General features: G+C 32.9%; 1 protein-coding gene across 1 annotated transcript in view; it reads right to left on the bottom strand.

The window, feature by feature from the left end:
- Window positions 1-640: 640 nt before the first annotated feature.
- LOC139502847 (nucleolar protein 4-like) overlaps window positions 641-10932 on the bottom strand; it is a 63276-nt gene continuing 52984 nt past the window's right edge. The window contains exons 5-10 of the mRNA XM_071292478.1: window positions 7326-7495; window positions 6312-6449; window positions 5019-5222; window positions 4371-4490; window positions 3619-4006; window positions 641-2828 (exon numbers count right to left, since the gene is read on the bottom strand). Of these exons, the coding sequence (XP_071148579.1) occupies window positions 2668-2828; window positions 3619-4006; window positions 4371-4490; window positions 5019-5222; window positions 6312-6449; window positions 7326-7495 (1181 nt within the window). The 3' untranslated portion in view covers window positions 641-2667. The remainder of the gene's footprint in view (window positions 2829-3618; window positions 4007-4370; window positions 4491-5018; window positions 5223-6311; window positions 6450-7325; window positions 7496-10932) is intronic.

Raw genomic sequence — 10932 nt, 5'->3', positions numbered from 1 at the left:
CAAAATGTAGCGTTTATTTTATGAAACTGCATACCAAGTCAGGAATATGACAGATGTTGTCCAATCGTTTGATGTGTTTGAGTTTTTGAATTTTGTCATTTGATAAGGGATTTTCCGTTTTGAATGTTATTCGGAGTATTTTTGTGACTTATACAAATACAAACAGTAACATCGGATATTTTCCTTTTGTCATAATTACAATCCCGTTCCCTTTCACGAATGTGACCTACCGAATTACTATTTACCGGCTTTGTAATAGCATGAGCAACACGAAGGGTGCCACATGTGGAGCAGCACCAGAAATAACCCCCAGTTTTTGATGGGGTTCTTGTTGTGCCCCTATTTGTGACATTTTGTTTGCACATCTTTGTCAATATAATGGAATTTGATGCGACTGTCGTACAAGTAAGAGGTTTAGCGCTATAAAACCAGGTTCAATCCACCATTTTCTACATTTGATAATGCCTGTACCTAGTCTTGAATATGACAGTTGTCCATTCGTTTGATGTGTTTTATTATTTGATTTTGCCTTTTGATTAGGGATTTTCCGTTTTAATTTTTGCTCGGAGTTAGTATTTTTGTGATTAGTAATTTTGTGATTTTACTTTTTATAAACTGCTACTTTGTAAGTAAAACACTATTTCTCCAGTATTGTTCCTCCATTTTAATATTTCTTTTCACAAGACAAAAATACATTACATGAATATAAATATTGAATATCCACCTAATTTAATCTATTGCACTTTTGAGATCAAAAATACACAAAAATAAAAACAGTCATATATAGTATAGTAAATAATACTGAAAACAACAGAAATAAATAAATAACAAAACAAAGGAATGTCAAATAAATAAACACAAGAAATATCTACAAATTATGAACACAAATGAGGCAGATTATTAAAATGATTGCCTTTAAAGTTAAAAGTAAAACATTTTTTTTAAATGTATAATGATAAAACAGTACAGGATTTACACCAGTAACTTTTTATTTCAATGCAAACCTGTTATCTCATTTCTTGGAATGTAAGCATCCCACGTTATATGAAATTTGTTTAACTAAATGAAATAATTGCATGTGATTTCTTTGAGTAACCTGAGAAGTATAAGATTTTTCTTACTCCTAAAATCAAAAATAATCATTGCACAACGTCCTCTAATATTATAAAACAATATTTTGATTCAATTCATTAATAAAAAAATTAAGAATTTTACATTTTTCTGAACAAGCCACATGGAAAATAACTGGTCAAGATTGTTATATCAAAACCTCTCATTCGACCATCGTGTGAAAGACACAAGTAAAGTCTCTTCAATATGAGTTAAGCATATTTTAAATAAGAAAAATATGAGCATATAGTTTGTACTTCAATATCAAAACCAAATATCTTTTTTTTTACAAATAATTTATAATAATGTTATTGTACTATGTTAATAAGGATATAGTACCATGGTATAGGAAAAGTAGCAAAGATGACAGAAGGCTACAGGATAAATAACCTGGCCAAAAAATGTGTAAATGTCTCAAGTTTGATACAAATATTTTGACATTTCTTTAACTTTCTTTCGAGTGCTATGCCATTAATAAATCATGAGGCATTAAGGTTTATTCTCACATTATAAATGATAAAATAATGTACCAATACAAAATACTTTTACTTTAAAGCAAAACCACAGAAAATCATTAAAAGTGTACTCCAAGACCACGAATTAAAATTAACTCGTGTAGAACTGTTTATTTGAATGTTCGTTAAAAGTAACACTCATTCTCTTTTAAAAATAATAATCAAAGTACTTCAAGCTATTGAAGGTTTAAGAATAGAAAATATCAAAGGTTTTAAAAAGTGTACAACAAAATAAATAAGAAATGACTTAAAATCTAAGAAAATCTAGCACTTTCCTGGGATAATGTGACCACAACTGCAAATTCATACAAATATCAAACATTAAAAATACAAAAATAGCTCTGTAATTGTAAAATATAATATCAATGGAAACACAGACAAGTAAGCCCACAACTATACACATGATAATATATAAATGTAAAATTTGACTAGTTATTTAATATCCCTGCAAGATCACAGAACAATGAGCTAGAGCATGAAATATGCACCACATAAGTTATGAAAATCAGCCCAAAAATAATCTGTTATAATTTATCCCGGTATAATTTTATAAAAATCAATTACATATTTGAAGTTTTAAAAAAATGGATTGTCAAAAACTATAATATTTGTAGTGACAAAGCATAAACCTTTAAAATATGTAGGTATGAATTTTCCTTGAAAATAAATATTTAATGAAAATTAAATCATATTACAACACTATTTCCAGGATATCTCATTCAGAAATTTAAACGCTTTAGTTTGCGACGATAAAGGATTCTTTCTACCCAATACAAAATAGAACATCAAGTTAACTCTCTCAATCATACAAAACAACAATATATTGTATATAAACCATGTTTAGTCCAAAACATGATTCGGGAAATTGTGACAAATCATACAAATTGGGGCCTTTCACCAAGTGAACAAAACCATTATGCACATGGTTGACTATCATTTAGAGTTTTCTTTACAAAAGAGTAGTTTTAAACAAAATACATGCTATTTATAATCAAGTAATTACATTATATTCAAACAAGTTTCAATTGAACCTCATCTACTATCAGTTTTGTTGCAGAAGTAATTGTTCAAGTTCGTCTGCTGATCGATACAGAAAGGCGGCAGATTCACGATATCCTGCAATGAGCTGCTTAATAGTTGTTATCTCAGTGGAACTTAGCTGGTTCTTTGCAGAATTTTTCTTCAAGCTTAAATCGGTTGGTCCTAAATAAATAAACAAACGAATTAAAGTTACTAACTGTTATTGTAATCATGTGTGTGTACTTTAAACCTCAAACTTAAGGAGAATACATCATGAATTGCATGTTATGCCATAGGGAATAAAAATCTCTGTTGTATTTAAAAACAAAAGTTCAAGAAAAAAGTAAATTAACCAAAATACCGAGCTCCTAGGAAAATCCATAACGGAAAGTCGGAAAGTCCGCAATCAAATGGCAAAACCAAAATCTCAAACGCATCAAACGAATGGATAACAACTGTCATATTCCTGACTTGGTAGAGATATTTTCTTATGTAGAAAATGTTGGATAAAACCTGGTTCATAGCTACCTAAACCTGTCACTTGTATGACAGTAGCATAAAATTCCATCCTGTTGACAACGATGTGTGAACAAACAAACGGACATAATAGGAAAATTTGTCAAAAAGACCATTCAAGCTATACACGCAGCATTATTGTGAACTTTAATTTAATCTTCCACATAATACTCTGCTTGCCAAAAGTGAACAAACTGTTCTTTATATTATGAGCGCTTATTGGTTTCTGCTATCTACATACATGCAGTAATAATTTTTGTACATCGATTAGTGCACCCAATTTTAGTTCGTATTCATTCTTTACAAAGCTATGCAGTCATTTTCAGATTTGTGAATACTCATTTAACCATCATTTATCTCATACATATTTGTGTTGTCTTTTTTTTTATAGCCGGTACCCATAATTTCATACGGCCTTTTAAAATATTACTTAAAGAATTATCTTATAATCACATACCATTTTGTACAGAGTTTGCTGTAATAGAACTATGTGACAACACTGTGGGGTGATGATGAGCTGGATGCTGATAGGTTGGCGGAAAACCTGGACGGAAAAGTCCGTTTCCGTTCGGAAAAAATGGCGAATGAAACTCTGGAGGAGGCCTAAAGGCGGGTGGTGGAGGCTGATGTCGTAGGAAATCACTGTTACTCTGTGAATGTCTTTCAGCTTGAGGAGTTGCTGAGGGTTGTGGTGCTGGTGAAGACCGACTGTGGGCAACCTGGACAGCAGGTGGCGCTGGTGGTGGTGGTGTCGTCTGCTTCTGTGATGAAGGCGTTGATTGTGGTGTAGATGTTTGACTTTGGTTAGTGGTGGATGATTCTTTTGCTGCGTTCATCACTGATGCCTTCAAGTATAGACAAAACTATTTCAAAAACATAAAAAAAAGGAAATTTGTTATAAATGTTAAACGACTAATAATGCAACCTTGAGTTTTTAAATAATATAAATCGATTTAAAATCACATTTTTTTTGTATTAAAATAAGTGACTATCATTCAATTGTATAAAACATATTTTTGAGGGTCAAATTTGAAGCATCAAAACATTAAATTATGATAGCTTTAGGAATTTGAATGTTTAAGGCGATTTATAATATTAATAATGGCATAGTCTCATAAACATTAATACACAAAACAATTAAATTAAGATAGCTTTCCAAAATCATAGTCTTTCCTTAAAAAATAAATTAACACATTTCCGAATTCTTACCGGAAGTGGTTCAAGTCCCATGCGCATTCTCTTAGCATTATTACTCTCATTTTCACATGCACTACTTAGAAGACCTTCCGCTGCGGCTGAAGTCAGGTGGGGAGGTGTTGGTCGAAGCTGCTGCAAAAGTTGCAAGAATAAACAAATTAGCTTTTCACAGTTAAGCCAATGCATGGATATTTACATTTTGTTTATGTTATCATAGATGTGCAAATTAAACATGACGTCACACTTAATTAAATATTCTAGAATAGTTGAAATTTACACTAGTATTCACAATTAAATTTATGTTTTAAATATTATGCAAATAACCAAAAAAGTTGAACTGTTATGTTTTCATTTATCTTATTCTTCATGCATTTGAAGATATTTTATTTAACTACGTTATGCTATTTTGGTGGCGATTTTTTTATGCAATTAGTATTTTATTTGGTAAGTAACAAATACTCGAATCTTAAACAAAGCGAAAGTTATTTTAAAATGCAATTGCAAAATTTTCCAGGATTGACGACTTTAATGATTTCGACCCAAATAAATGGCACCAAGTCGGGTGAAAGGCAAAGACTTTTGTTTGTTTCATTTTTTCTTCAAATTTTCAAAAGTGCATGCCCCTTATTATTCATAAAACATTTCATTATACAAACGTACCGGTTCCCAACCATTTTGCTCTTTAGTTCTTCTCATTCGTCTGCAGGACTTGAGGTAAGTTCTAATCCTTTTTCGTGATCTCTCGTGAAATTCCGGAAACTGACGATCACATGCTTCAAGAATTGCTTGAACTTTATCCTTAGGTTGTTTTGATATGGGTACTATTCTGTCCAAGTTTTCATCGACAAATAATCGAACAAACATCTGTAATTAAGCAATATCAATTTAATTAGATGATAAGGAAATGTTTCTGGATGCTTGTCCATCTTTTCCCGATATGTCACAGTTTGACGTAGCGAAAATAACATTTTACGTTAGCAATGTCATTACCTCCCCTGTAACTGTATCGAATGCCCTTAATAATGACATTCTAATGCAATTTGTATGTAACAATTTTTTTCATTGGCTAAAAGTTGCCGTCAAATCCACAGTTGACCAGGCGTAACTAAGGAGGGACAACCATTTTGAAATGATTGAATCAACAAATGTTCGATTACTAATGTATTATCCAAAAAAAAAAACTCCTACCTCGAAATCGCCGTTTTAAAGTTATTTTATCCGAATTTGAAGCGTTCAGGTAACGTAATAACCTCCAGTTTGTAAGTTTTTGTTTGTATGGCGTCACGTTTACCCATGACGTCTTTGCGCCAAAATCATTTATGAAGTTTCGCGGATTTTTTTTTATTTGTCAAATTAAGACTTTTTTCCAAGTTTTATCGTATCATTTCTTTTTGAAATGCATTAGAATCGGAATAACAGTACTGTAGTTGAAGAGTTGCCACCGTCAATTTTGATTTGACGGTCGCAAATCTCCGTTTTACTGTCTCCGCTACGCGTCGCCAGTAAAACTGCATTTGCGACCGTCAAATCTACAATTGACGGTGGCAACTCTTCAACTACAGTACTGTTATTCCTTAAATGCCATCGCCTCATAAATATAAACACTTAAAATAAATTACAAACAAGGTACAACAACAGACGTCCGTGCACATTAGGTTCAGCAAATTTAAAACATGCATTTTAAGGCAATCGTCACAAACATCTTCATTTATGAAGTTAGCTTGAATAATTGGCGTTTGTGTAAAAGAAATGGACTGTCTACTGGATATATAAGGGTCTTTAAGAAAAGTAAAAAGCTATTATGATCTACAAAACTACAAATCAAAGTCCTACAAAAAAAAATCAAACTAAAATTCAAAGAAAAAACAATAAACTAAGTTCAAATGATAAAAATGTTTACAAAGTCTGTTCTACAAATTTCATATAAAAGATGCATTTCTACTAGTTCCTTACATTGAAAGCTTTCAGTCTCTCGGGGTCAATTTCTTTCCCAACTGGAATTTTTTCGTCATCATCGTCGTCATTATCATCGTCATCATCTTTACCGTCTTGATCATCGCCCATTTCTACCTCACTAGTCTTGGTTGAACTCTAAATAATCATATACAATATTTTAAAGCAATGCAACTTTTTTTTCCATTCGTTAACTAGGTCGTTACAAATAAAGGGAGAACGTTCAAGATATATACAGATGCCATACATAAAGGGTGTAAAATTTAAAAAAAAATCTGTATCTATTACAAATTAACTACGTGTATTCACTATAAAAGGAAAATTGAAATTATACACTTTTTTGTTATTGGACTTACACCATTTAACTCGAAATAAAAACAGAAAATGAATGAATTAAGATAGTATGGTTTTATTCTGTCATCATATACAGAGGTCCTGTGAGTGGACCATTGGGTAACGTATGTGGAAAGTGGGACGGCTGGAATACGTTAAACATCCTCTCTGTGGATTTGGAGAAAAGATTATGCCCAGGGAGCTACTATAAAAAAATGTTTTCTGTTTTTATCAAACTCATCGTTATTTCTCATTCATGTCTCTTTGACTCTCGTCCCCTTTTAGAAATCATTATCATTTTATAATCAATTTAATTGTCATCGTTTCAATATAACCTTTTTGTTCTTCTTGGTTTACTAAAAAAACCTTTCTTGGTTCTGACACCTACGTTTGCATTAGTTTTTGGACTTTCATAATGTTGGGCTTCGAGCATCACTAGATAGACTGTATTTGTCGAAAATCGGGTTGCGTTCTAAGAAGTTGGGGAAAATAAGATTAAGTATGGTATTTTTCACCAACCAACTACAATAAACAAGGTGTACAGAATATACAATCAGAGGTGGTGGAATTCATTGCATTCTCTAATCACTATAAATGAATGATCAAGACGAATAAAAATTAAAAAAACATTTACTTTAATCTACAATTGGTAATCCATAGCCTCCATTGCCCATTACTCACCTCTACACTACTGTCGTCGCTTGCTCGTCGTTTTCTGTCATTTCTAGGGGTTGGTGATTTAGCTGTTGGTACTTTATCATCTTCCATTGGACTATCTGTACTCCTGGAGCTTTTTGGTGTGGATAAATTTACAGGTCCATTTACAGCGTCTCCGTTCTCAGATGGGGCATCTGTAATAAAGTTTGAATTTTTTTTAATAAAAAAGTAAATATTATCTAGTAAACGTCTGAATTCAAGTTAACTGCAGAAAAAACTCAACATTGTTGCGTTGATTTCGTTCTGCTTTTTATGATCTTTCTGCTTTTTATGATCTTTCTGCAATGACTTTTATATTCTTATTCTATTATTGTTGTTATACATCTTGTATCATATAAAAGTGAACTGCATACACACTACTGATACACATGCCTTTATAATCCAGCTGGATGAAGCAGGTGTATATAGTCACGGAGGTTGTTTGAGACAACATTCAACCTCTCCTTGATATAGTTTACCCTATGAACACTACTGGTCCACTTGTCTTTATAATCCAGCTGGATGAAGCAGGTGTATATAGTCACGGAGGTTGTTTGAGACAACATTCAACCTCTCCTTGATATAGTGTACCCTATGAACACTACTGGTCCACTTGCCTTTATAATCCAGCTGGATGAAGCAGGTGTATATAGTCACGGAGGTTGTTTGAGACAACATTCAACCTCCTTGATATAGTGTACCCTATGAACACTACTGGTCCACTTGTCTTTATAATCCAGCTGGATGAAGCAGGTATATATAGTCACGGAGGTTGTTTGAGACAACATTCAACCTCCTTGATATAGTGTACCCTATGAACACTACTGGTCCACTTGACTTTATAATCCAGCTGGATGAAGCAGGTGTATATAGTCACGGAGGTTGTTTGAGACAACATTCAACCTCTCCTTGATATAGTTTACCCTATGAACACTACTGGTCCACTTGCCTTTATAATCCAGCTGGATGAAGCAGGTATATATAGTCACGGAGGTTGTTTGAGACAACATTCAACCTCCTTGATATAGTGTACCCTATGAACACTACTGGTCCACTTGCCTTTATAATCCAGCTGGATGAAGCAGGTATATATATAGTCACGGAGGTTGTATGAGACAACATTCAACTTCCTTGATATAGTTTACTCTGTGAACACTACGGGTTTTAGTTTAAACATATTTATTTATAGTGGATTGGGAAACAAGTTATTGCAACTTATATTAGTCCCTTTCCACTTTGCTGGTGCAAGTGCTTGCTTGTAGCGGCATTAGCCTGCTCTTTTTCTAAATCTACAAATAGCGGCATTAGACCTGCTCTTTTTCTAAATCTACAAATAGCGGCATTAGCCTGCTCTTTTTCTAAATCTACAATGATGTCTTTTACGTGCAAGAGATATGGCTCTCTCTTAAACAAGGGTCATCTTTTTATCGTACCCTTCCGATGGACCGTCGTTTCTCAAGACCATACTCGCAAATGGGGTCAAGGGAGAGTAGAAAATTCAGTCCCTGAAATTTTCTCACCGGATCGGGAATCGAACTAGGAACCTTTGTGTTAGTAGTCAAATGCGCTAACCACTACACCACGGCTCTCCTACGGGTACACACACATGTTATAAACCCGCTGGATGAAGTAGGTACATATAGGCTAGAAGGATGTATGAGACAACATTAAACTCTACTTGATATAGTTTACTCTGTGAAATCTACTGGTCCACTGGTCAGTAGTTATCGTCACGTTCCCTACATACAGTTTGAACTGACGAGTTTTATTATCGTTGGACAGGACGGCAAGATCTTGTGCAAATAAACAATCAAGAGTACAGTAATCAAAATGATTTAAGTTACCGAAAAGCAAAAGGATTGTGTATAGTATGTATATAGAAAGAAACTTAAAGGTACATTCCTAGAAATATTTCTTTGAGAGAATTTTTTTTTTTTTAAATGGGATCACTGATCTTGATTTCTACTGCGCTGAATAACAAAAATGTTTTAACTTTGAATCATCTTAATTTGTCACATTTTAAATTAAAATTTGCAAATATTTTAATAATATCTCCGTGTATTTAAGATAATTTACTATAAGATTTAAAACTTCATAGATCTGTAGAGGTTTGAATATTGTTTTCAATTTATACGTGTTTATGTTATATATAAATATATGCAAACTAGTTACATTTTTATATTAACTTTGCAGCTTGCGGTAAAAATGTATTCTGGCATTGAATCCATACAATTTTCGATATCCGAAAAATCATAATGCAATGCTCATATACATAATGCATGACTCGATGTCAATTATTTTCACACAAAGGTCTCATTTTTAACCAAATTAGGCACGTTATGAACAGACTGGAAAGGGCACAAATGCATCAAATCACGAAAGATTGATATTATCCGACTTTTTGAGTTCATTGTAAAAAAACTGGAAGAAATCAACGGTTGCGTTGCCAAAATAATACATTCAATGTACCGGAAGAAACGTTTTTTTTTCTTATATGATTGACCAACTTAGATACCAAATTTCCCCTTATTTTAAATCTTGTAAGCTCTGATTATGAAATGTAGAAAGACAGAATTCGTATTATATTCAAATATATTTTCCGTTTCAAGTTCCAGTTATAAAACGTGCTTCATTTGCTATCACAGTGAAATAGTATGTTATGATTTTTTTCTAACAATAAGTTTGTATGGTCCATTCCCTTTAATTTCACACACAACTGCGCGTTCACTCATTTGAACAAGAGCACTGAGTGAAGTCTTTAAGTAGCAGATGTGTTACTCAAAAAAGGAGAAAATTCAATTTTATTCATAACTAAAGTTGTGAATTCGGGCTTTAAAATTACAAACCTGTTATTTCTTTTTTTTTCAAATTAAAACGAAAATATATAATTGTAAAATGTTATATACATATTTAATCAAAACTATGACTGCTTGATCCCTGACATCCCTTCTCTAATTTCGAATCACCATCCTTTTCCTATTGATTTAATTCCATATCGACAAAAAATGAGAAGGTTTTGTAAGTGCAAATGACAAATTAGATAGTTCCTGTGTACGTGATGGAAGGTCTGCGAGCAACAACTTCGATCAGTGGACGATTAGACACTTCGGTTGCCATAGTAATCCAATTTTCTTACCTGTCTCTCTTTGTGTTACCTGATAATATCTCCGTATCCAAAAATATCGATCTTATTTCAAAGTATTTTTTTCTTACCTTGTAAAAGTTTATCCATCAACTGTTTATTCTGTGAAATTATTTTCAAAGTATTTTAAATCACCATATTCGGTGTCAGTTACGCGTTTATGTAGTAAGCACAGGAGGTGATACGTGTTTCTCTTGAATGCAAATCCGATTCCTTTGTGACGCTTCATGAATAATGGTTCTACTCTTACATATTGATCGTCTGCTGAGAGGTTTAGCAGACGACACCATACCTACGGTTCCTGACTTTAATTATCCGGTATTAGGTTGGGATTTACCTTCAGCAAACACTGTTGACAACCTGTCGTGGTGATTTGTATCAATTCATCTACGATTTTATGTTTCCTTGACGATATTTCCAACTCCCCATTTTTTAAACAATAATTAACAG

This window comes from Mytilus edulis, chromosome 1 (assembly GCF_963676685.1).
Source record: "Mytilus edulis chromosome 1, xbMytEdul2.2, whole genome shotgun sequence".
NCBI classification, from domain to species: domain Eukaryota; kingdom Metazoa; phylum Mollusca; class Bivalvia; order Mytilida; family Mytilidae; genus Mytilus; species Mytilus edulis.
This window is presented reverse-complemented; position numbering and strand designations above follow the sequence as displayed.